This window comes from Prunus mume, linkage group LG7, assembly GCF_029339155.1.
Source record: "Prunus mume cultivar Tortuosa linkage group LG7, ASM2933915v1, whole genome shotgun sequence".
Classification (NCBI taxonomy): Eukaryota; Viridiplantae; Streptophyta; class Magnoliopsida; order Rosales; family Rosaceae; genus Prunus; species Prunus mume.
In genome coordinates, this window is record NC_142704.1 from 466,206 (window position 1) to 492,695 (window position 26,490).

Consider the following 26,490-nt stretch of genomic DNA (forward strand, 5'->3'; position numbering starts at 1 on the left):
AGTTAGGGAATTAAGAACACAAGGTTAGGACCAGACACCATGGCCTAATCATACTTTAGCTAGAATCAATCTTTGAATCCGAATTAGACTTGTCACTTGACTCCTTATAACCTAGAATTGAACTGTTATGGTGAATCGAATGCCTAGTCTCCCAATTTGTTTTCCAGCCCACAAAAACACTCTTTGTTACATTTGCTCACTTTGCTTTTGTTTGAAATTTCGTTTTGCCTCATTTGTTCAACAATTACAATCACTCTTGCTTTAAATTCTATTTTAGACTTAACCTCCTACTTTCTTGAATTTGGTAATCTAAGTACATAACTAATTTTAACTTCTCAGTCCTCGTGGGTACGACCTCGTTCTTGTCTTGCTATATTACTAATTGGCCCGTACAATTGCGAGTTAACATTTTTACAACACACTCTTTTCGAAGGCAACATTCAACATATCACAATTCCCATAAGGGTACACTCTACGCACTAAATTCAGTATGTTATAGTCAAACTATAACCCTCTGTTTGGATGAGGGAAAATAACTCGGAATTTAGCTAAAAGTCAGAAATTTAATAGGAGAAATTGACAATTCCCTTGTTTGGCAACTTAACCGCGGAATCTATTAAATGACGCTAGGAAAAAATCATGGAAATTGAGACATCAAATTCTCGAGTTTAATTTCCACCAAAATAGGTGTAATTTCACAATTTCCATAGTGCGGGTTATACCAAATTTATATACGTATTTTATTTGGGTTTAGGCGTGCGGTTATACCAAATTAATATCTATAAAGTATAAACTAATGCAACTAGAAGGGTCTTTTTTCATATTTTTTATAGTAAATAGTGTAGCCGTGCACTCCTCATTCTTTACAAGATGAGCTCATTCATTCCTTGCGCTTAGTTACCTTCATTCATTCCTCCACGGAGAGAGGCTCTATGAAATAAGAGAATACGGAGCAACCTTCGCCTGAGACGGGGCTTCCTTAGAGTGGACAAAGATTGTGATCCTAGCTTTCTGACTGGGCAAGCAACTCCTACCAAATTTGCTCCTAGACTGCTTTCAAGGTTCACGTTCACTAAGGACAGCAGGGACGGAAACTCCTACTAGCGTTCCTCGTTACTTGACTGACCCGCAATCCATTAAATAAGTTCAGTTCAACCTGAGATTCCATTTCTATAGAATGGAGAAAGGGAGAGCGGGGAAGTTGTTGAGTAAGTCAGTTCAATGTTCAAGCGGATTGGCAGTCAAGTTCAATGCTCACAGCATTAAAAATATCCTTTATATGGGTTAATGGATCTTCATTAGGTAAACCATAAAAGGAAGACAACATATTAAGATGAGAAGATTTAAGCTCATAGTTTCGAGCTGCGGTGGGCAGCAAGATGCTTGAAGGGGATGCTGGAATTGTTGGGATATCAAGGTCTCCCATGAACTCATTGGCAGCCATCTCTTCTTCTTCTTCTTGGTCTGAACTTGATTCCGAATTTGAAGGTGAAGAACCCGGGAGGTCAGTGTGGATAGCAAGACCTTCAAATGTGGCAATGGCTTGCTCTTTCGCATTGCCAACTCTCTTTCTAGACGATTCTGAATTTCAGAGATCACCCGGTTTGGTTGCAAAGATGGTCTTGTGTTCAAAGATCTCGAACGTTGGAATGAAGACCTCACTTGTTCAAGTAAGGGATTTCTAGACATAAACTACCTGAAACAGAAAATAACTTGAGTTAATTAGTACTACTAAAAGAATAGGGTAACCTTGGGCACATAACCAGGGAAGAACTTTCATTCAATCCGGCAACGGCGCCAAAATTTGTTGTTAAAATGTTAACTCGCAATTGTACGGCCAATTAGTAATATAGCAAGACAAGTACAGGTCGTACCCACGAGGACTGAGAAGTTAAAATTAGTTATGTACTTAGATTACCAAATTCAAGAAAGTAGGAGGTTAAGTCTAAAATAGAATTTAAACAAAGAGTGATTGTAATTGTTGAACAAATGAGGCAAAACGAAATTTCAAACAAAAGCAAAGTGAGCAAATGTAACAAAGAGTGTTTTTGTGGGCTGGAAAACAGATTGGGAGACTAGGGCATTCGATTCACCATAACAATTCAATTCTAGGTTATAAGGAGTCAAGTGACAAGTCTAATTCGGATTCAAAGATTGATTCTAGCTAAAGTGTGATTAGGCCATGGTGTCTGGTCCTAACCTTGTGTTCCTAATTCCCTAACTTGATCATTTGTTGTCTAACCTAAATTAAGCATTAGGAACTCATTAAGCATAGAAGAACAATTTAAACAACCAAGCATGTATCTAATCCCTGTTGTCGAATGTCCATACATACTTTTCTTATTCATAGTTCAATTCGAATCAAAGCATGGTGTCTACTCTTGATTCAAACCAAGATAGCTAATATACAAGTTCTAATGGTGATCAATCATCCAAACAAGCATATTAACTGATAAGCATAATGAATAAGAACATGAATCATGAATCAAACTTGATACTCAAAACTTCAACTTATAAACCCGAATATTCATGTTAGGTTACATCGAAGTCCTAGTTATGAATTTAGCTACTCATAATGGAAATGAAACTTAAACAGAAATGAGAAAACATAATGAATGTAATAAGAGTGGAAAACCCATTTCAAGTTACTTGTGGTGTCCAAGGCTTCTCCAAGTGCTTCTCACACCTAATGTTGCTCAAGAGCTTTCACATCTAGAGTATGGCAACTAAAGAGGTGATTTGGGATGAGTTTGGGTGAGTGGTGATGGCAGAGAAAGAGGAAATTGTAGGAAAATGGAAGGAAGGCTTGTTGGAGCTGTTTTGATTTGGGACTGAATGGAGTGTTTAGGAAGGATGGGAGTGTTAGAGGATGGCTGAAGTGAATTTTAGGCTGAATGGAGTGACTTTTTTCTGAATGAGTGTGCATCACTCTATTTATAGAGTGCAAATTGTGCTCCCCCTTTGGCGGTGAAGCACACCCATTCCTAGCTATTCCCATTTGTCCGAGCTGCCCATTAGGTTCCCATGCTCTGATTTGATGTGTAGCCCATGTCTTGATTTGATGTGTAGCCCATGCCTCTAGGAATGTCAGCTGCCCATGCCTTCGAAGTTTCCATGTCTTGTCTTGTCAAGACATGACTCAACAATAGCTTGCATTCCCGAGCATGGTGTGCATTTTGATGGGCTCACTGATTGGGTTGACTTAATCAATTGATCTATTTGAGTAGTCCATCTTGCAGTTCAGACTCTCATCTTTCCAGGCACATATTATATGGGCCAATCAAAGTTGGGAGAAAGACGTTAAGGCCAAAATGAGTTGCCAACCCATGCTTCGTTTTTGCACCATTTTGCATCTTTTCTTATCCAAAGGCACCATTGCTACCTAAGGCTCAATGAACTGAATGATAAGCAGAAAAGGGATTAAAAGCACATGTTTGACTCAATAACATAACCAAATCATAAGTTAGAAGGGTACAAAATGATATGCAATTGTGAACTGATCAGTAATCATCAACTTTATAATGTTTTAATAACGGCTCACGCTTTTTTAATGATATTTTTTATGGTTATGCCAGCGATGATAGGTGGATCTGGTAATTGGTCTGTTTCGATTCTAATAGGGCTTTTCAGGGTATGGAGCCATCTTCGCGTCGATATAGCTTATCGAGTGGAAAAGGCTGATAGGGTCACCACTCCCGTCCTATTTCCAATGCGATGTTCCTAGTGGAGATAAGAAAACAGATAGGTCGACCTACCCCAAAATTTGAAGGTCAGTCTTCAAGCCTTTCTCTCATTCAATTTATATTTTTCTATTTTAGGGTTACTATGGTTTCTGAATGGCTATCAAAATTGGGTATTTCTGAGTAAATTTATGAATGGTTTTTGTGATCTTTGAGGCACTATGACTAGATTTTGGGAAGTTTTAACAAAATACTCTATGCCCATGGAAATTGGTGTGTGATTTGTGTTTATGGTACAACTCTGTAGTTGTTTGCTAGCTTTATCTCTTTGTGTTATCGCCTTATTCAAGTTTTACCCTTCGTTTCCTTACTCTGAAGAAAAAGCCTACGCTGCTGAAAAGTTTTTTATATACTCTGTAAGGAAACAAAAAGCTTTATTGATTGTTATATGTTGCTGAAAATCGATTTTGGTCTTCTCTCTTTCTTATTTGACTTTGATTATATGTTTGGTAGTCTCATGATGATGCTAGAGGTTTTCGATTAAAAGTTATAGAAAATTGGGATAATATAGTAGATTTGTGTGGCAAAGATAGAGCCACTGGAGAGGGTGTTGAAACAGTTGCAGATGCAACTGAGGTTATGACTCCTACTAATGAAGTTCATCGTGTTGATTTGGATGGTGATCCACAAGATTTAGAAGATATTCATGTTATTGATGATATTTCACCAACCTCAACAAATGGTCAAAAGAGAAGAAATCGTGCATCAAATTCTTCTGATATTCTTCCTACAAAGAAAAGAGGTGTTGTCAAAGATGTTATTACTGATTCGATTGCTAGAATGACTTTATCATTTGAAGAGTTTATCCATTCTAATACTAAGAATCATGATCCAGCAGAGGTATACGCTTAAGTACAAGCAGTACTAGGTCTTAGTGAAAATAAACAACTCAAAGCATGTGCTTGGCTGATAGAAAATGACAAACAATTTTAGATGCTGAAGGCACTCCCAATTGAGAAAAACGAGAGTATGTTGTTGATGTTTATTGCATGTGGGGAGTGATTTGGTTTGCTAATATGCTCTGTTTGTTTAAGTTTAGTTATTTAGTTAATAAAACGATATGTTATTTTATATTTCGAGGAATACCTTCTATGTCGGTTATCATTTTTTTGTTCTTTCGAAATATTTAATTTCTGTCATTCACAATTTACATGAGCTATCCAAACATTGAAATTTTCAATTTCTGTCATTTACAAAATTCGACATACATAAATCCAAACACTAAAATCTTCAATTGCCAGAAATTGAAATGACGAAAATCTAAATTCCGTCATTAGAATTCTATGTAATTTGCAATTCCTTCATCCAAACAGAATAGCACTGAACTTTTTTTTTTTCTCCCATAAAACATTTTATAATTTGAAATTAGCAAATGCTTATAACAATGACAATTGTTTGATAATTTGGAGTTCAAACTTAGAACATCTTTCACCGTATATAAGGGAAATATAATTATTCAAAAGTTAGTTATTATTAAGAGAAATCATTTTGTCCACCGTTGCCTTTAAATTTGAAATATACCCTTATCAGTTTTAACAATTTAATACTAAGCTCAAAAATAGAAGATAACATCAATTACAATATTATTTATTTGATTATGGGCCAAATAAATATATATTTTGCTCTGTTTACGAATATGGGCCGAACCATATCGATCCAGAAGCTCAAACTCTCAGAAAAGCTTTTTGTTTTTTTTTTTTTGGATGAAGAGATCTCAAGAAAGCTTTAGAATCCCCAGATACTCCCAAATTAGACCTGGCGTCAGTGTTCAGCAAATTTGACTCCCCAAAAACCCAGAAGGCTCGGAGACTTTTCGAGCACCAAACAATGGCAATAGCAGACGCTTTAGGCCAAGGTACATAATTTGTAATTGTCTTAATGGTGCATATGTACAAATTTGAGTGTCTGCATTTATTTTTTGCTTGCGTATGTACGCGTTGTGGGTTTTGTGGGGGTTTAGCTGTATCTGGCTCTTTGGTTCATGAGAAAGCAAAACAAGGGGTTTAGGATGAACATTCCCTTATGGGGGTTTTTATATAAAATAAGAAAATTAAGTTACAGGAGGAAAATTTCTGCTTGAGGTGGTGTTATGTGTGAATGAAAGAATATGCTTAATGTTTGTTTATGTGTTCATATTCTAGGAAGTTAGAACTTAAATGAATAAATAAAAAGTTACATGGAAATATATTATTAGAAATGCAAAAGTAAAAGTTTCCCAATCAAATATTCAACTTGCCAGTAGAGTGCAATTGCAGGTGATAAATGACCAAAATTAGTGATGAATCAAAAAGCAGGGTTTGAAAAATCAATGAACAGAAAGAATACTCCAGACCCAAAGAACTTTTTTGGGTTCAAAGTCCAGTCATAACTTTAATCTTATAATTAAATGTTACGAAAATGTGGAATGGCAAGTTAGGGTTGTAGTCTAAAGTCATAGAGTACTATTCTAATCACACCTTATTATTGATGTAGTTACTTTGAACTCAAATCGTATGTCCCACCAGAATTCTTTGAGCCATTGATGGGTTTCTGTTTTGGCTTCCATTTTCTGTGATGGGCTTAGTGTTTCCATTATGATTGAATTATCTGTTTTGGTATCTGTGATTGAATGATCGGTTTTTGCTTCCATTATGCAGTTTATGATTATTTCATACTGAATTTGGTGGTGATTGCTTGATAAGCTTGAAGGACTTGCTTCTCATATACAGTTTATTATCTGTTTTATATACATGGAAGAAGGATAACTTTTCAATGTCAAATTGCTTGTTACTATTTCATAGGACTTTTTATTGTAGATATTTGAGTTTACAAACAAACTGTGCATTCAATTTCTTGAAGGATTGTTCTATATTATTTGCAAATTGGATTCATCTCATTTTTGTCCTCTCTACAGCTTTTCCTTGTACTGAGTAGTGAATATTAGAGTAGGAGGACAGTGTTGGTTTTGAAAGATAACTGAATGAATGCATGGATTGGAGGGACGCAACCTTTTTGTATATCTAATTTCCGTATGTATAATTTTGTTGTGCAGGGATTTGAAGATTGGGTTCAAATGTAAAGCTCATGATTGCGGAGAAGAACAAGTTTCAAGGAAAGGCATTGTCCGTGTCATACACAAAGACCGCCATTACTGCAATTAAGGAGAAGTTCAGTTCAGAGCAGTTGGAAAGGTTTAAGGGGAGTTGTTTTGGTCCTCTACTACTCCTTTGAAAAAATGACACCACAAAACCTCCTGGTCCTTCCTCTTTCAACCCCTAAATTAAGCATCGGATGCCCAATACTAGATGGCTGCTTGGGTGGCGGCATACCCTGCAACTCCATAACAGAATTGGTAGGGGAGAGCGGTTCTGGAAAGACCCAAGTTTGTCTCCAACTAACAGTAAGAGCTCAGCTCCCACCCTCACATGGCGGACTAGGAGGGTCCTCCCTCTACATACACACAGAATTCAGCTTCCCACTTCGTCGACTGCAGCAACTAGCCAACCATTATCAGGCATCACATGCCAACTTGATAGGGTTGAACCCATTGGAAGACATATATGTTCATGCCGTTCATGATGCACAACAAATGGTCCATGTGCTTCGAGACATAGAAACATTTATGGGCATTGGTCACACCCGGTTACCTGTAAAGCTCATTGTCATTGATTCCATTGCTGCACTGTTCGGGTCACAATATGACAGAACACCCGCTGATTTGAAACGCCGGTCTGAAATGTTTTTCAAGATTTCCGGGAAATTGAAGGCTTTGGCAAATAAGTTTGGGGTGGCAGTGGTTCTGACCAACCAGGTGGTGGATGTCATTGGGCCAGCTGATGGAATAGATGGGGTGAGATTGGGAAACTTGGAGTGCTTGCATACATCAGCCAGACGGGTTAGTCCAGCATTGGGATTGGCTTGGGCACATTGCGTCAATTCAAGGGTGTTCTTGTCAAGGCATGAGGAATCTGTTGGGGTTAACAGTCCTTATGCACGTTCAACAAGTATATCCAGTCAAACACAAAGGAGACTTAATGTTGTTTTTTCCCCACATTTGGCCCCTGCATCAGCTCAATTTGTAATCACAAAAGAAGGTGTAGTTGGAGTATCGACGGTAATTGGCTAATAATTGCATTGCGAGGACTTGTGTTGGGGATAAAATATATGGAAAATAATGAGCTGTTCCAAATCTCCTGCCTTCCCTACACAGAGCACACAACTCAAGAAAATGAATCCCTTCCACCGACTCCATCTAAAGATGGTCATGATCCCACTTGCAGGCCAAAATCTGGGCAGAAGCGCAAGGCATCAATATCTTCATCCAATATCACTTTTGGTGAATTTGATGATGAAAACCCGAAGGGCAATAAGAAGATCATGCATAGAGACGTTGAACGACAAAGAAGACAAGAAATGGCCACCCTTTATGCATCTCTTCGATCACAACTCCCCCTCGAATATCTCAAGGTACGGTAGCTAGCTAGTTAATTTTCTCAAATAATATGTGTTAAATTTCGAGATATATATACAACTGTTAATCAGCACTTTGTACTGAATTCGGACATAATCCGACTAATCAATGGTCTTGATACACAATATAGTAACATAACATGTCACCATGACGGTTAGAATCATTGGCAACAGTCTTCGACTTTAGTTAGGGATTTAATTTGCCACTTTTCTTTTCTTGGCTACTTAAATATCCTTACTGCAAGGGGGTTTGTAGCTCAAGTGGTTCACGCACTTTAGATCTTCTGTTTTTGAGTCCCCCTCCTTTATAATATCGCTTGTGTAAAAAGTATCTTGTCTATCAACCATGGCTAAAGTTCTCTTAGAAGAGTACTTATGCTACCAGACAAATACTTATATTGTTCAGATTGCAAATTTCGACTACCATTTCAAAGCAAAGCAGTCTGACATGAGAACATTTCTCCATCAATACCTCATATTTGGTGTGTAAATACACAGGTGAGTGATGGGAGAAGCATTGATACGTCTGAGCTCCAACAGAGATTGACAAAAACTTATGATCAGCCAGCTGACTTCAAATAAGGTGCTGGGAGAATTGATATCCTTTGTAAAATTTTGGCGTGATGTGTTTATATCCCTGTAGATATTCGACCTTCCAGGCACTTAATGTGGCTGAGAGTTTTGGTGTGATGTGTTTATATCCCTGTATATATGCAAAATTTGTGTTTTATTAAGATATTTGGGATGCTCTGCTGTTGCCAATTAATTTTGAGATTGGAAACCGTAACTTTCTTGATGGTATCACGTTCTTTCTTTCAGTTCCATGATCAATCATGCCATCATGTTCTCTCGTTATATCACAAGTATATTTAAGGTAACTTGCCCCATCCGTATATATAATTTCTTAATTGTTTGCTCATCATTTGTGCGCTTTAAATTGGTTGCTTAACGTTGTGAGATGAGGAAAGCTTTGTGTTTTTTGGTTGTCCAGTTATAATTTGTGAAATTAGATTCGTCATTCAGCTCTTTCTTCCTTATTGTTACATATGCTAAGCATATATGGTATTACAATACAAATAACACTTATAAAAACGAAAAAAGAGCTCAAAGGAATATAGGAATCGATCGTTGAGGAAAGAATGAAAACAGTTTTCTGAGTTAAGAAACAGATCTCTAAAAGGAAACCATCAGTTGGGTTAATTTTGTTTAGCAATATTAATTACTGCATATGATGTTCTGATGGAATATATTATTACTCATCACATACTTTTGAGTAATTGTCCATGCATTATGAAAAGACGTGGAAAACTCCGTTGTTGCTTATGCTTACATATTCAACTTGGTTGCTGGTGGTAAATGACAAAAATTAGTAAGGTTAAACGTCAGTCAAAAATCAGGGTTTGGCAAATGAATAAAGAGAGAGAACACTCCATTGACGCAAAGAACTTTTTTGGAAAGTCCAGTCAAAACTTTAAGTGTTATAATAATTTGGAATGGTAAGAGCATTTCCAAGGAACTGTCAAATAAAAAACATCACATTTGAATTTGACGGCTAGGTGTTAATTTAACATCATGAATAACTTCTTATTCCACCCGAACTGTTAAATAAAATTATTTAACTTAACATCATGAACAACTTCTTATTCCATCTGAACTGTTAAATAAAATTATTATTTTATTAAAGAATAAATAAAAAACAAAGAAAATATGATAAGAGAAAAGCATATGTAAGCTTGAAAAAGTCACTTTTATACACAGCATGCGGGGTCCATTCATTAAAAAACTCTCGATAATTGAAATAACGTCTTTGTTACTTGTTGTCAAAATTGTCGTTGGTTTAGAAAATGTTATTTACATGTCGGATATAACACTTCGGGTGGATATGAGTTAGCCACCTTTTCTAGACTTTTAGCACTCCACCTGGCTTTTGACAGCTTGGGTGGAGATGCTCTAAGTACAAGTTGTAATCTAAAGTTTAATCATAACTTTATGATTATATAAATACTTTGACCTCCAATCGTCTGTCCCGCCAGAATTTGGTTGAGACCATGCCATAGACTGGTGGTTTAATTCAAAAACCACCCTCGTATATAACTAGGAGATTAGGGCTTTATAGTTGATATTGGCCTTGAGTTTGACTACGTAAGTTGTGAATGGATTTCTGTCCCGTCGTGGATCAACGTCCATAAAGTCACCAATATGCGCGTGAACGACTGTCCTCAACTTTGCTCTTTAATTTTTATCGTACCTCAGTTCTCATAATATTATTCTTTTGGCCACATCCAGAACTAGTTAGAAACATAGTATGTTGTATCATTATAATATGCCAGGGGACGTCCATAAATTTCTGAACTCTGAACAAATTTGTGTCCATTTATTTATTGATTTATTAGGGAAATTGTGTCAATTTTATTAACTCACTTAATATCCAGTAAATTCGTTTAGGGTCCATTATGATAGATTTTATAATAAAGCTAAATTAGATTAAAAACTATAAATACACTTGGGTAAAATGTATTTGAAATAGAATTGAAACAATGTATCTAATATAAATCATTGGATCATGTGTGCTTCTGACGGGGTATGGGTAAGTGGTACATCTTCTTAAAAAAAATGAAGGAAGAAATTGTTCTCATTAGTTAAGAAAGAAAGAAAAAAGACATTTTTATCTTTCCAAAATATTAAAATGGATTGCATTATGGTTGCCTTGGTGCAATCTCACTTGTAAATTTTCCAGCTTAATAAACAATATGAAGCACTCATATATACCAAACTTGAAGATGCCAAGTTACATAAAATAAGATAAATGAGACCACCCATATAATGAGATCTGGACTAGAAATAGCCATTAATCACAGGTACAAGGGACATAAAATAAATATTATTCAACAAAGCAGGTAGACGGTAGCTAGAAGAGCAGATACATGGCAACCAAGATATATCATCCAAACTAAGCCATAAATGGCTTCATAAGTACGATAATTTCACAATAATATGATAACTAATATAAGTAGCTTCACTTGTTGAGCAGAGCCTCTTGACTCTTCCTGAACAACTTGTGGTGAATGTGCTCAGCAAAAGTTCTTGGTGGGAAGATTGGCGGCTCAGTCTCCGACACAGTTTCCGGGAGCGGCTTAAGGATGATCTTCTCCTTTGGTGGCTCACAGAAAACTGCCCATGAAATCCTCACCTTCTCCTTGTTCACCATTCCTCTGTGAAGAATGCTTTTGTACTTACCGTTGCTCAAAATCTCAATGGTGTCCCCAATATGCATGACAATGGAATTTGGAACACACTTGGCAGTGACCCACTTGCCTTCATAGAAAAGCTGCAGGCCAGGAACCATGTTGTGGAGTATGAAGGAGAGTGCACTGACATCAGTGTGAGCTTCAACACCAAGTGCAAGCTCTGGCTGAGGGCAAACTGGGTAGTAGTTGATTTTCATTTGCAAGAGAAGCTCCTCAAGCCCCCCAACTTCCTTCTCCAGCCTCCCTTCTTCCAATCCCAGCCCAAGTGACAGCACGCGCAGTACCTTGGTTGCTAGCGCCCTCAGTTCCTTAGCATACTCGGCAGTAGCCTCACTGCAAAGGTATTAACTATCTATGTTAACAGAAATATTGAGGGTCTGAAAAAACAAAATTGTTGATAAGACAGAATATTGATATCTATGAAAAGAAAGTTATGTAAACAATTGATAATTCGTTAAAGAATGTTGTGTTATTTTCTAGGATATGTTCAAAATTTTCATTCAATTAAGCATGATAAGAATTTTTTTTTTTTTTTCCCTTGAGTACTTACATGTAATCAGCAGGTGTTTGAGGCCAAATGGACAAGTCACGCTTGTCCTCAGGGTATACAAGGTGGAAGAAGTAGTCCTCCCACTCAAGCTGCCCAGAGGCATTGTTTGCAAGCTTGCTTCCATAGCCTTGAATTTTGCCAGAGGCCTGGTCATTGGCATACTTCTCCTTTTGCTCAATGGGAAGATCGAAAAAGGCCTTCCCAGCCTTCCTGACACGGTCCATGAGCTCATCGGAGATGCCATGGTTCACAAGATGCATGACACCCCAGTCCACTGCTGCCTTCTTCAACTCCTCCCTGCATCTCTCTCTCACCTTTTCGTTCTCAGAGTCTATCTCCTTCAAATCAATGGTGGGAACTTGAGGCCCATCAGTGCTCTTCTCCTGTTCGAAGATGTCACCGATGTTTACGAGCTCTTCCTTGGGTCTGATGTACTCCTTGGGATTGTTGCAATTCCACTGCTGGCCAAGGTCTCAACTCTTGAGTTCACTGAATCAGAGCTTGAGTCCACTGAACCAGAGCTCACCATTTTGGCAGCCGGCTCTTCGTAAGCTCTGAACTCTTGGCTAGCTTTCTTTAATAGCTTTTTTTTACACTAAAAGTGCAGGCCTATAATCTTTTATTATGGTGGATTGATGAAGCAATGGTTTAATGGTGTATTAGTAATGTTGCTTTTATAGTAGTGTATAGCCAAATTAGTAGTTGGAGGTGCTTACAGAGATATTTCAAGGGGAACTTCTTACCAACAAGAGAGAGTGTCTGTGTGTGTTAGAGAGAGTGGGGAATGTGTTTGTGTTGATTTTGTGTGATTTTGGGTCTGTTGTCCATGTGACCTTCTCACCCACCAGACTTCTCATACAAGGGAGGTTTGACTGGAGGGTAAGCTACAATTCTAACAGTCCTTTCAGAGTTTCAAACAGTGCCAGCTACAAGACTTCTGTTCTTCACTTCTCAATTTCATATGTGCCTAACTATAGCATTTAAATGCATTGTTCTTGAAACTAATTTGTTTTATGTTTTTGGTCCAAAAACTAATAATTAATCACACATTTGGCTACCCTAAACAAAGAGGGCCCCCAAGCATGGTATATAGATTAAGGGCACATGTTTATTAGTTGCATTCCAATTACTAACTCAGTTTCTAGAAGTTGTGTTGGAACCACTTCCAATTGTACCTTATTTCACTGGACTAATAATCCAAACTTTGTGCTGTAGAGATGATATTGGGAGGGGAGAATCGAGTACACGATCAATCTCAGGTGTAATTACTTTTATCCATTTGAGAGACTAGCCTTTTGCTAATATTTTAAACTTTTGAGCCTAACTTACCCTAATAATTTATTTGGTTTCGTAAATCCACATTCTTTGTATTCAATAGAAAAGGGCAAAAGTTAAACTCTTGTCGTAAGTGTCTATGTTTTTTGCCACTAGAGCTATAAGTCCGTACAAGTACCATTGTGATCTCGAATTTTATTGCTTCTTTGACTTTTACACGTTTAATATATTTAATTTTAAGCAGTTATAATTAGGTTCTGGTTTTTGAGAGAACCAATAGCTAGAAAGATCCTTTCTCATCCACTATGGGCCTGAATTGGTGCCACAGATTAGCGGGAGTTGAGGTTCCATTCCCATCAAAACCACCACATATCGCTTGTGTCGTTGAGCACGTTTTACCTACCAGTAAGCAAACAGGGCTCAACAAGACCAAACAGAGGAAACATCGCACCTCTCTTTCGTACTAAATGCATGGCTGCTATTTTGTCGAACCTTTCGTTGCTGACATTTGGATGCATGACCTCCTTTGACAACTGTAATAAAGCGGAGACACTCTCGCTATACCGAACGATAATTAACGTATTTGATGTAATGTAAGCTTGTTAGGTTGGTCAAATTCACCCAAAGAATTCCCGTTTAGATGGTTTCGGGTTAGATGGAAAAGTCTCTTGGAAAGTTTATGATTTCTATTTTCTTTGATTCTTTCTTGGATTTGGGGCCTGGAGGGAAGACTCAGAAGAAGTCTCTTGAAGACAAGTTGGTTGATTTGGTACCTCGTGTGTGTCAACTACGCAACTTTCAGTCAGTCTACCTGCCTATTATCTTTGTTACTTTCTTCCAAATCTTTTCCGCTTCACTTTTTGGCCTTTTGTCTTTCTTGCAAGTTATAATTCTCTCATTGTCTTCAAAATATTATTGTTTATAAGAACTTGTTAATTAGAATTTTATATGTTATGTTATTAAACTATACTCTTCGAAGTACACTCAAACAAAAATTCATCTAATTAATAATTTGGGTCGATGATGTAGCAACATATCATGATAGACAATTTGATAAGAAAACATATAATAAGGGATAAATAATTAAAAGAGTTAAAAACAGTCACCGTTTATGATGGATGATGGGAGTAGAGCGACTATGAATTTTCAACACATCTGTGAATTATTTACTCATATAATAGAAGTAAACACAGTTGGGGTAGTTGCAAGCTAATTTGTGTGGTGTACATCAAACAAACCTAGGAACCATGGATAGGTTACTTGGACGAAATCTAGGGCAACTCCATTGTTTATATTATTATAATGTGTTTTGATTCGATCGCTTACTGCAAAGACGGTTGATGTATTAAATATGACTATATCTGATGCTTTTTTGAAAATTTTAAATTATTTAAATAGGCTCACGCTCACGTCCTAATATGATACATAAAACATGCTTCTCAGTTGTGCCCTTGATTATTATTATTTTTTAAGTGGCACCGTTATGGACAGTACGAACAACACTAATTTCCTCGTCTGTCATATTTGACTTGTTTTTTCTTTTTTTTATCCATAGATCAAGGAACTCATTCTCCAATGAAGGCAGAGATTGATTGAAATATTATAGGTGCGAAGGTGGGGATTGTGGTAAAATGTTTAACGAGGATGGAGACAGGAATGACATACTCAGGGGTGGATCCACGTGGGGGCAATAGGGGTCAATTGACCACTGTAAGCCCCAAATTCACCATTGGCGGCGAAGATGTTGACCCTTGCAAATTGTTCACAAACTGCTTGATGAAATGCTCCAGAGGGCACAGCACAGCAGCACAGCACATCATACCCTTTTATTGCCTTATTTTCATTCTAAACATATAAGTAAATGTCTTTGTCCTTTTACTTTCATTTATTTTTATATTACTCAATTTACTTAAGTTTACAATGTAAATAAGAAAGTACCTCTCATTTGGATTCAAAGAAAAATATTAGAAAATCAAATTCCCACCAAATCAAAATATGAAAAATCGATTTTAGTGCAAAATACGATTTAGGCTAAAAATGATGGCTCATTAAGTCAATATACTTCATACTAAAATCCCATAAAATCAAGTTTTCTTATTTGATGTGTGAGGAATAAAAGCCACCAAAAATTATTTTGAGAAAACGATTATTCTAAAAAACCATTTTTCATACTTAGCCAATATTTTTACATAAAAACAATTTTCCATGTATGATATGAATGAATAAAGTGACCTAAGGTCAATTTAGTTAAAAAGCCTTAGATGTTCAATTCACAAAGAGTTTTACAAGAATAACCTAACTCTTATGTATTGAAGAAATATTTACTTGAATAAGCTTCCCTTAAGGCAGTACTCATAAGGGTCCAAAGTTTGAGAGTTAGAGCCCAAAAGGAATGTAGATAAAGCCCAAAATCAAAACGACGACGGACCTCAAAAATGACTTAAATGCCCTAAAATGAGCAAGATTGCGCTAATATATGTCATCTTTTAAGTCAAATAGGACGAGACACTTTGGGAGGTAAAGAGGATTGCGCTAATGTTTTGGTTTATTATCATATTCTTAGAGATATTTTTGGTTTGACTTCTTTTTTTTAAAGTTGATGTAGTTCTCTTTAATGATGAACATAAGTATTTTGTATGGTTTTTATCTATTAACTATGAATTAGAATATTATCGTTTCATTTTAATGGGTCTATTTTGTATAGAATTTTTTTTTTTACCTTTTACATGTTGACCCCCGAATGTAAATTCCTGGATCCGCCACTACTCGCCCCTTATTCGACCCATTGTCATCCCTACAAATATGTGATATTAGTGATTGATTAAAAAACACTAGCACAAGATTTGTATCAATTTAATTGTATTTAATTAAAAATCTAGATTATTTAGAAAAAAAATATTATATTAATAATGTCAAAACTATATGTCCAAGATATGATCATCATTATATAGAGGTACTAGCACCACCATCACACATCTTAATATGAATTTATATATATATATAATCTAAACGAGGAGGGTTCAGGTTGGTGATTAGAATACTATCCCCGCCTCCCGAATATCAAACCCAAAAATTCCCCGAACTCATCCCTATACCTGTTTTTTATCGGGGCACGTCGTGCTGGCTTATTTAATAAAACCATTGATTCCAGCACAACCTAAAACCTAAATCCACATTGAAATGGATCGTGCCCGTGCTCGGGCAGTGCCCATGCTCAGGCCCAAGTACCAACCCATTTAATTTGAATTGTTTTTACTTCATTTTTTTTCCCAACTTATGCTGTGACACAAAATCTGTATTTTGCTCTTTGATATATACTTCTAACAACATTTGTCAAACTCTATTGATTCTTACACTACTTACTGGGAAAAAAAAAATTAACATGGGGTTTAGTAAAAGAAAAATGCAAAAGTCAAAAGCTTTTATTATTTTTAATTTTTAAAATATTTCATCATTAGCTTTTCTTCCAATATATATACAGTCCCTCTCTATTGAGGGATCCCTTAAGTAATTTTATTTGAGGGACGCCCTTTAGGGTATCCTACAATTTTTTTCCCAATGATCCAAACCATCTATTTTTTAGGTCTTCATTCATGGATCATCCTTACAAAAAATTAGATAAATCGGAAACCGTTTTGACATCCAATTGTGTCTTATAAAATCAATGAACACGGTGCTCCAAGAAAGTACTAAAATTTCAATAACTCAATTGAGTGGTCAAATGATATCGGATTCAAGTGATTTTTTGTAGAGATGATCTTTGAATGAGTATCTACAAAATAGATGGTTTGGATTAGTGAAATACAATCCGGAGTAGACCCTATAAGAGGTGTCCCTCAAATAAGCTTATTTAAGGGATCCCTCAATGAAAGCTCTATGTATATATATATATATATATATTATAAAGTTACAGGTACAAATATGAATTTTCAAGCCCTGAATAAGAGTCCTAGAGATCACACATTATTAATACAAAGTCGTACACCTGATGCTAATATAAGTATTCCTCATACAATTAAATGGTCTGAGATTAATTTGCCTAGAGATTGGACTTTAGTTACTGAATCTCAACCTGCACCTATACAACGTAGTTTAAATAACTTAGATTACATACAGCAATATTTAGATGGCACTGTTAAAATTAATTTTGGTAATCAACCTAAGTCTAATGTTCATTTACAGCAATTACCCACACCTAGTCCTTCTAAAAGGCATGAACCTGCTAGAAATTCATCTGCTTCTTCCTCAATACAAGAAAGAGATTTAGAAATGGAAAGAGCCTTAATTGATTTAAAATTAGAATCCTTAAGAAAAAAGGCCCAAGTAAGTCATCCCTGCTATACTCCACCTACACAAGAATCCAAGCCTGAGTCTCCTCCTACATCGCCTACTCAATTTGATTTTTTAGCTAGTGAAATAGCTGCAGCCCATATGTATGATATAGATAAACAATTAAGCGTCCTCAAAAGAATTGAGTCGTTTAAAATTAATTGGAAAGCTCTAGATAAACATTTGCATGACCCTGCTAATAAATCTAGAAGAGAGATATATCACCAAATTATTCCTGATGCAAATATAAGACAAACAATATTCACTGAATGGAAAACTTATATGAGATCTGAGAAAAAAGAAATGTTTTATCTTGATTTTGTAGAAAGTCGGTATAGCCCTACTGAGTTAAAGACAATAACCAAAGAAAAATGGGTAAAGTTAGACCAATCTGAAGTCATATCTAGCCATCCTCCTATAGAAACTATTATGTTTAAACATGGATCCAGAACTGTTGTTGCAAGCCCTTTTAAGATAGCAGACCAGTCTGATGAGCCTAATAAGCGTATCATTGAACAAAATAATTATACAAATCAAAGTCTGATTACCATAGGAAAACAATTAGACAAAATAGAAACTAAAATAGATAAGTCTTTACCTGCTGAATCTAAACTTAAGTCTACAGACAAACCCTTAGTTCAATTTCCAGATTTACAGCCTAAGTCTGCTCTTAAGACATCCTCTACAATAGAAAAGATAGAAGAAATGCTTAAGAACCTAACAACTGCCAAACCTGAGAAATCTGGCCTTAAAGTAATAGGAACAGCCATTCCCTTAGATACCCAATCAGAAATCTGAATCCGAGTCAAATACAGATTCTATAGACACAAGCAATATTTCAAAACTAGAAAATGCATTTAAGAATCTAGAATTAGAATCTGAATTAAAAGTACAGAAATTAACTAATCCTGTTAGCCTAACAAAAAATTGGTATCCTAAGCCTACACCACCTGATATCCAATTTGAAGAAAGAAATAATCTGAGTCAATTTTCTGTCTCTCCTGATAAATTATATGAATGGAATATAGATGGTTTATCTGAGCAAGAAATTATGAATAAATTAACTCACATGTCTATGGTTGCCAATAGTTACAGTACTAATAACAATTTAAGACAATCTGAGATAATTCCTTTGTTAGAAACTGGTTTACAGGAACCCTAAGATCATGGTGGGATAAGCATTTAACTGATGAATCTCGTAATAGTATTAAACATGCAGTAAAATTAGATACAGAAGGTCTTCCCTTGTTTGATGAAAATATAGGTCAAGGTATAGAAGATGGTGTTAATACCTTACTTTATACAATAATTGAACACTTTATAGGAACTCCGAGTCATACATAGTCTAGAATTCATGATCAATTAAGCAATCTAAGATGCCCCCAATTAAGCGACTTTAGATGGTATAAAGATGTTTTTATTTCCCGAGTAATGCTAAGAGAAGATAGTAATCAAGCTTTTTGGAAAGAAAAGTTTATTAATGGATTACCTAATTTATTTGCTCATAAAATTAGAACTGTCTTAAGCAATGAGTTAGGCCACATAGATTACGATAATTTGACATACGGAAATATAATTAGTACAATTAATCAAGAAGGAATGAAAATGTGTATTGACATGAAAATTAATAAGCAAATACAGTCTGAAAGAAAATCTGCAAAATATGAGCTAGGCAATTTTTGTGAACAATATGGTCTATTTACTCCTCCCTCTAGAAAAAACAAATATAAGTCCCCTAGTCACCTTCGTAAAAAACGTCATTATAAACGTAAGAATCATTCTTATCAGTCTAATGATGAATTCTACAAGAAAAAGTCTCGCTTTAAGAAAAGATGGTCAAATAAGCCTAAAGGAAAGAACTTTAAGAAAAACTTTAAGAAAAGAACCGACATGAGTAAGGTAAAATGTTATAAGTGTCAGAAATTCGGACACTATGCTAATAAGTGTAAAGTTAAAGATACTATCACACAATTACAGATCACTGATGCAGATAAAGATAAATTAATTAAATTTCTTGAGTTAAGAGATTCTGAGTCAGGAGATTTAACCATGGTAAGTGATTCTGAGTCATCCAACTATGAGTCTTCTGATTCCTACCTGAGTTCACCTAATATTCAAATAGGTTGTAAAGATAAGTGTTGTAATACTCTTAAGTCTGTTTCTGTTTTAACTAAGCAAGAAGAGCAAGAAGAATTGCTAATTGATCTGATTAGTAAAATAGAACACCCTGAGTTGAAATCTGATTATCTAAAGAAATTTAGAAAAATTATAGCTCATACAGATACAACTCAACCCTCTTCCTCTACTATAAGTCTAAATACTACCTTAGAAAGGTTTCATAGGAAAAAAGAGGTCTCTTTGCATGATTTACATTCTGAAGTAAAAACTGTAAAAAAGGAAATAATTGAATTAAAACAATTAAGTTATAAATTACAGACTGAGAATTATGACATCCGACATAGTTTAAATTCCTTACTAGAAAAAGAGTTGTCTAAAACTGATAGTCAACCAAGTAGTCCTACCCATTCTGAAGGAAATGAGGAATCTGGTCAAGCCGTTAATTTAATTAATCATGTCTCTTTTAGAAAATGGTACTCTAAAGTCAATATAATTATTAAGGATTTTGAATTAGAAACTATTGCTTTGTTTGATTCTGGTGCTGATCTTAATTGCATAAAAGAGGGATTAGTTCCCACTAAATATTATACAAAATCTGCAGAATCCCTAAGTACAGCGTCTGGAAAAATGCTACACTTAAATTATGAAATCCCTAAAGCCCATGTTTGCCAAAACAAGATCTGCTTTAAAACTTCATTTGTTTTAATTAAAAACATAACTGATAGAGTCATTTTAGGATTACCCTTTATAAGTCTTTTATACCCTTTGCAAGTTGAATTTGATGGGGTTGTCTCTAACCCTTTAGGAGAAAAAGTTAAATTTGATTTTCTTACTGGTTCTGAATTACATGAGCTAAAAACTGCAAAGAAGAATATCAATGTGGTAACTACTTCTTTAATTCTTGATAAATCAAACCAAATTAAACATCTACAGGATGAGGTAAAATCTAAACGAATTGAGTCTCAATTAAGTACTCCTAGCATGCATGTTCAAATTCAGGAATTTGAGAAAAAATTGATTGATGAAATATGTTCTGATTTACCTACTGCTTTTTGGCATAGAAAGAATCATATTGTAAGTCTGCCTTATATAAAGAATTTTTCTGAGAAAAATATACCTACTAAAGCTCGTCCTATCCAAATGAGTCATGAAATATTGGAATTTTGTAAAAGTGAGATAAATGACTTATTACAGAAAAATATAATTAGACGAAGTAAGTCTCCATGGTCTTGCCCCGCTTTTTATGTACAGAAAAATGCTGAGTTAGAAAGAGGATCACCTAGATTAGTTATTAATTATAAGCCTCTTAATACTGTTCTTGAATGGATTAGATATCCTATACCTAATAAAAGAGATTTAATTAATCGCCTAAGCAAAGCTGTTATATTTTCTAAGTTTGATTTGAAGAGTGGATTTTGGCAAATACAAATTACTGAGTCTGATCGATATAAGACTGCTTTTGTAACTCCCTTTGGTCATTATGAGTGGAATGTCATGCCATTTGGTCTTAAGAATGCTCCTAGTGAATTCCAAAATATAATGAATGAAATTTTTAATCCTTACGGTCAATTTTCTATTGTTTATATTGATGATGTGCTTATATTTTCTGAGTCCATAGAACAGCATTGGAAACACTTGCATAAATTTTTACATGTCATAAAAACCAATGGATTAGTCGTTTCTGCTAAGAAAATTAAGTTGTTTCAAACGCATATTAGATTTCTTGGATTTAATATAAGCCAATCACAAATACACCCTATAGATAGAGCCATACAATTTGCAGATAAATTTCCCGATCAGATTATAGATAAAAACCAATTACAGAGATTTTTAGGATCACTTAATTATATTTCTGATTTTTATAAAAATTTGAGGAAACAATGTAAGCCCCTATTTGATAGATTACAGACTAATCCTCCTCCTTGGTCTTCTATTCATACTGAGCTTGTTAAGTAAATCAAGAGTCATGTTAAGACACTTCCCTGTCTTGGCATTCCTACTACAGATTCTTTTAAAATCGTTGAAACCGATGCTTCTGATATAGGTTATGGAGGTATTCTTAAGCAAAAAACTGATTCTATTCCCCCTGAGCAAATTGTACGTTTTCATTCTGGTACTTGGACTAAGTCGCAATATAATTACAGCACTATTAAAAAAGAAATATTAGCTATCGTATTATGCATTACTAAGTTTCAAGATGATTTATTATACCAAAAATTTCTTATACGAGTTGATTGTAAATCTGCTAAACATGTATTAGAAAAAGATGTTCAAAACATTGCATCAAAACAGATTTTTGCACGCTGGCAGGTGCTTTTGAGCATATTTGATTTTGATATTGAATTTCTTAAAGGCAGTGAGAATTCTATTCCTGATTTTCTTACCAGATAGTTTTTACAGGATAAGCAATGGCCGGAAGAAAAGAAAAAGATAAGCATAAAGAGCAATACAGCCAACAAATGCCCAGAATCCTCCCTGCATCATTAAGCCAAAAAACCATAAAAAATGAGCCCAGTTCATCTTCCTTTCCTAAGCTTGAGCCTTCTACAATTACTCCTTTCCCTGGTCTTTCTCCTATCCCTATAGATAATCGGTTTAGCCCTTTAGGATCTACATTGAGCCAAATGAGACCTAATTACCAATCTGCACTTACATCTAGTTATGATCCCCTTGCTTTACCTCCTACGGCAACCCCACTTTCCTCTTCTACATTTAGACCCAAGACTTCTCCCTATGTTTCTAAAAGTACTGCTAATCTTTTCATTATTGAACCCCATGTTTCTACTTCTATAAATCCTGCAATGCTTGCCCTGAACCATTTCCCTCCTGGATTCCATTTCATGCCTCACAGTCCATACAAGTCCCTCAAATTTTACAGAGAAATACTCCATGAAACTAAATCTGTTGATATTAAGCCTATCCGAGATAAAATTGATCCCCAGAAAATCATTTATCACTCTATATACATCTACCAGATCCTAAATCAAAAGAGTTGGGGTGCACACCCTTATGAGCTAAGGACCCTTCCTTCTAAATTGCAATACAATTATGCTGATTATGTTTAGTCCTTTTATTACATATTTCTGCATCAAACCCCTGAATTTTCCCATTCATGGTTTATTAATTTTGATAATAAATTTCGTCCTGAACTTCCTTATTGGTTTCTCCACTGGTGGGATACACATGGACCTAAGTCAGAAATCATTCCTGCACAAATCACTGAGCTTATTACTATATTCTCTTCTAAAGTCAAACTCCCTGAACGTGATTTATTCTTTCCTATGCCCTTATTATTTTTTATCCGCTATAAGATTCCTTGGATTATGAAATGGTCTTACAATATTAATTGGGAATCCCGTATTTTTTCTCGTCAATTTTCTGTTAAATGGTGGGATCGTTTTGAAATCCACCGTATTGCTGAGTATTTTTACAGAGATTTCCCTAAGCCACCAAAACATGAGCCTGAGACAACCTCTTCACATTCCTCCCAGACAAATCTTTCTGTGGAAGGAAAGTCTAAAACTGAGTTACAACATATGGCTAAGCAGTTACTCCTACAAGCCTCACAAATGCAAGACGATGATGAAGACAATGAGTCACAATCCTCTTCCAGTTGCCAGCCTCGCCAGACGAGCCCTAGTCCTAGTCCTGATCGACCCATGAGATGGTCTGACTATCCCCATGGTCAAGATCCTAATGAAGCTTATGCTGCTTACGATTTGAATTCCAACTGAGTGCCCATTTACGGACAAAATTGAAAGATGAATTATTTGATTCCCTGAGAAAGCATCTGAGTTAAAGTTGAGTCAAAAGTTGAGTTAAAGCCAAAGTTGGAGTAAAAGCATCTGAGTTAAAGCTAGGTCAAAAGTTGAGCCTTTAGTAAAAGCTAAAGCATCTGAGTAAAAGACTATTTGTAATTATTGTACTCTGGTTAATTATACCCTGGTTATTTTTTCTTTCCTAAGGTTAAGATTTTCTTTTTAAGGAGGCCTTGGCCTCATTTGTAGACAGAATGTAAAATTTAGTTTTCTTAGTTTCAAATTGTTCTCTCAGAAACAATGATCCGAAGAACAGCTGAGTGTGAGCATAACTAAGAGCTATCTTTTGTAAGCATTCTCATAAGCCTATGTCTTTATAAAATTTGAAGTATTTTAAATATATGCGACTTTTCTATTATGTATGTTTATCAACTATATATTCTTTCTGGTTCTAGACCCCTTCTGGTATCAGAGCCGTAAGAGTTGTGAGAATTTTGTCTAAGTTGCAACTCATCCAACCCAAGTGGCTGGTTTAGGATTTCTGAGTTGAAGTTCTTGGTTTCTTCTTTTCTTCCTTTTTTCCTTCAAGTTCCTTTTTGGTTTTCTCCCTTAAGGTCTGACCCGTGAGTCCTTTTTCCAAGCGATGAGTCCTAGGTGAGGCACGAAGTGGTGGGCAGGAGACAGAGAGCTAGGGAGGTCACTGATAGGATTCTTTTAGGATAAACAGCAAGATTTAGAAGTTACTATTTATCTTCTTCTTCACTCTTCCAACCCCATACACTTGAGTATCATGAGTCGTCTATTTAGGACAAATTCTTGTAGTTCGAGCAGCTCTAGAACCACTATAGGTCGCCTACCCGAAATAGTGAATGAAGAACAATTTGAATATAATTCTAATAATGATAATGAACAACTAGATTTTAGAGACTGGAATATACCTAAAGTACCTGATAAAAATATATCTAGGAAAAAATGGTCTTTGAGTACATTTAATACAACTACACATGTAAAGACAGTAGAACAAGTATATGCTTTAAGTAAAGAACATGAGTCTTGTCAATTACTCAATCTAGATGCCATTAAAAAACATAAGCATGACGGCAATAATTTCTTGCATATTGGTCTTGTTCAAGTGGCTGCTAAGCCATTAACTAGATTAGGTTTACAAGCCTCTATTCTACTTTGCTTACGTGATGCTAGATTCACTGTATTTAATGATTCTGTGCTTGGAATGATTGAGTCAAGTCTTTGTAATGGTCCAGTACATTTTGATTGTTATCCTAATTTTACAATAAGTCTAAATGATCCCCATATTCTTAAAACTTTAACTCTGAATATTAAAACTTCCGGTTATAATGTTTTACCAGGTACCCAACCTATAGCTCTGATTTACAGAATATATTATAAAGTTACAGGTACAAATATGAATTTCAAGCCCTGAATAAGAGTCCTAGAGATCACACATTATTAATACAAAGTCGTACACCCGATGCTAATATAAGTATCCCTCATACAATTAAATGGTCTGAGATTAATTTGCCTAGAGATTGGACTTTAGTTACTGAGTCTCAACCTGCACCTATACAACGTAGTTTAAATAACTTAGATTACATACAGCAATATTTGGATGGCACTGTTAAAATTAATTTTGGTAATCAACCTAAGTCTAATGTTCATTTACAGCAATTACCTACACCTAGTCCTTCTAAAAGGCATGAACCTGCTAGAAATTCATCTGCTTCTTCCTCAATACAAGAAAGAGATTTAGAAATGGAAAGAGCCTTAATTGATTTAAAATTAGAATCCTTAAGAAAAAAGGCCCAAGTAAGTCATCCCTGCTATACCCCACCTACACATGAATCCAAGCCTGAGTCTCCTCCAACTTCGCCTACTCAATCTGATTTCTTAGCGGTGAAATAGCTGCAGCCCATATGTATGATATAGATAAACAATTAAGCGTCCTAAAAAAAGTTGAGTCGTTTAAAATTAATTGGAAAGCTCTAGATAAACATTTGCATGACCTTGCTAATAAATCTAGAAGAGAGATATATCACCAAATTGTTCCTGATGCAAATATAAGACAAACAATATTCACTAAATGGAAAACTTATATGAGATCTGAGAAAAAAGAGATGTTTTATCTTGATTTTGTAGAAAGCCGGTATAGCCCTACTGAGTTAAAAACAATAACTAAAGAAAAATGGGTAAAGTTAGACCAATCTGAAGTCATATCTAGTCATCCTCCTATAGAAACTATTATGTTTAAACATGGATCCAGAACTGTTGTTGCAAGCCCTTTTAAAATAGCAGACCAGTCTGATGAGCCTAATAAGCGTATCATTGAACAAAATAATTATACAAATCAAAGTCTGATTACCATAGGAAAACAGTTAGACAAAATAGAAACTAAAATAGATAAATCTTTACCTGCTGAATCTAAACTTAGGTCTACAGACAAACCCTTAGTCCAATTTCCAGATTTACAACCTAAGTCTGCACTTAAGACATCCTCTACAATAGAAAAGATAGAAGAAATGCTTAAGAACCTAACCACAGCCAAACCCGAGAAGTCTGGCCTTAAAATTATAGGAACAACCATCCCCTTAGATACCCAGTCAGAAATTGAATCAGAGTCAACTACAGATTCTATAGACACAAGCAATATTTCAAAACTAGAAAATGCATTTAAGAATTTAGAACTAGAATCTGAATTAAAAGTACAGAAATTAACCTGTTAGCCTAACCAAAAATTGGTATCCTAAGCCTACACCACCTGATATCCAATTTGAAGAAAGAAATAACCTAGGCCAATTTTCTGTCTCTCCTGATAAATTATATGAATGGAATATAGATGGTTTATCCGAACAAGCCTACATAATAGACAAAATTCTCACAACTCTTACGGCTCTGATACAGAAGGGGTCTAGAACCAGAAAGAATATATAGTTGATAAACATACATAATAGAAAAGTCGCATTTTATGCATAAACCTTATCAAAGAATAAACAAATATTGAATGTATA

The 26,490-nt window shown here is 35.4% G+C and overlaps 2 protein-coding genes and 1 pseudogene across 3 annotated transcripts; 2 read left to right on the top strand and 1 right to left on the bottom strand.

The window, feature by feature from the left end:
- Positions 1-1,379: 1,379 nt before the first annotated feature.
- On the top strand, positions 1,380-4,673 carry LOC148915150 (uncharacterized; annotated as a pseudogene).
- Positions 4,674-5,432: 759 nt separating this feature from the next.
- Positions 5,433-8,990, top strand: LOC103337370 (DNA repair protein XRCC3 homolog). 2 transcript variants are annotated; one of them, XM_008240524.2, is made up of 4 exons: positions 5,433-5,595; positions 6,772-7,813; positions 8,000-8,186; positions 8,688-8,990. In XM_008240524.2, exons 2-4 carry the CDS (start codon positions 6,955-6,957, stop codon positions 8,689-8,691), a joined length of 1,050 nt encoding a protein of 349 aa, XP_008238746.2. In that variant the 5' UTR covers positions 5,433-5,595; positions 6,772-6,954; the 3' UTR covers positions 8,692-8,990. The 2 variants fall into 2 exon arrangements, with proteins under 2 accessions (XP_008238746.2, XP_088898153.1); XM_089042027.1 differs by lacking the exons at positions 8,000-8,186; positions 8,688-8,990 and having other exon boundaries at positions 5,437-5,595; positions 6,772-7,989.
- A 1,937-nt stretch (positions 8,991-10,927) lies between these two features.
- Positions 10,928-12,808, bottom strand: LOC103337372 (leucoanthocyanidin dioxygenase). The gene is made up of 2 exons (XM_008240525.2): positions 11,988-12,808; positions 10,928-11,770 (listed from the first exon to the last, which is right to left on the bottom strand). The coding sequence occupies exons 1-2, from the start codon at positions 12,245-12,247 to the stop codon at positions 11,206-11,208; spliced, it is 825 nt and encodes a 274-aa protein (XP_008238747.2). The 5' UTR covers positions 12,248-12,808; the 3' UTR covers positions 10,928-11,205.
- Positions 12,809-26,490: the final 13,682 nt, after the last annotated feature.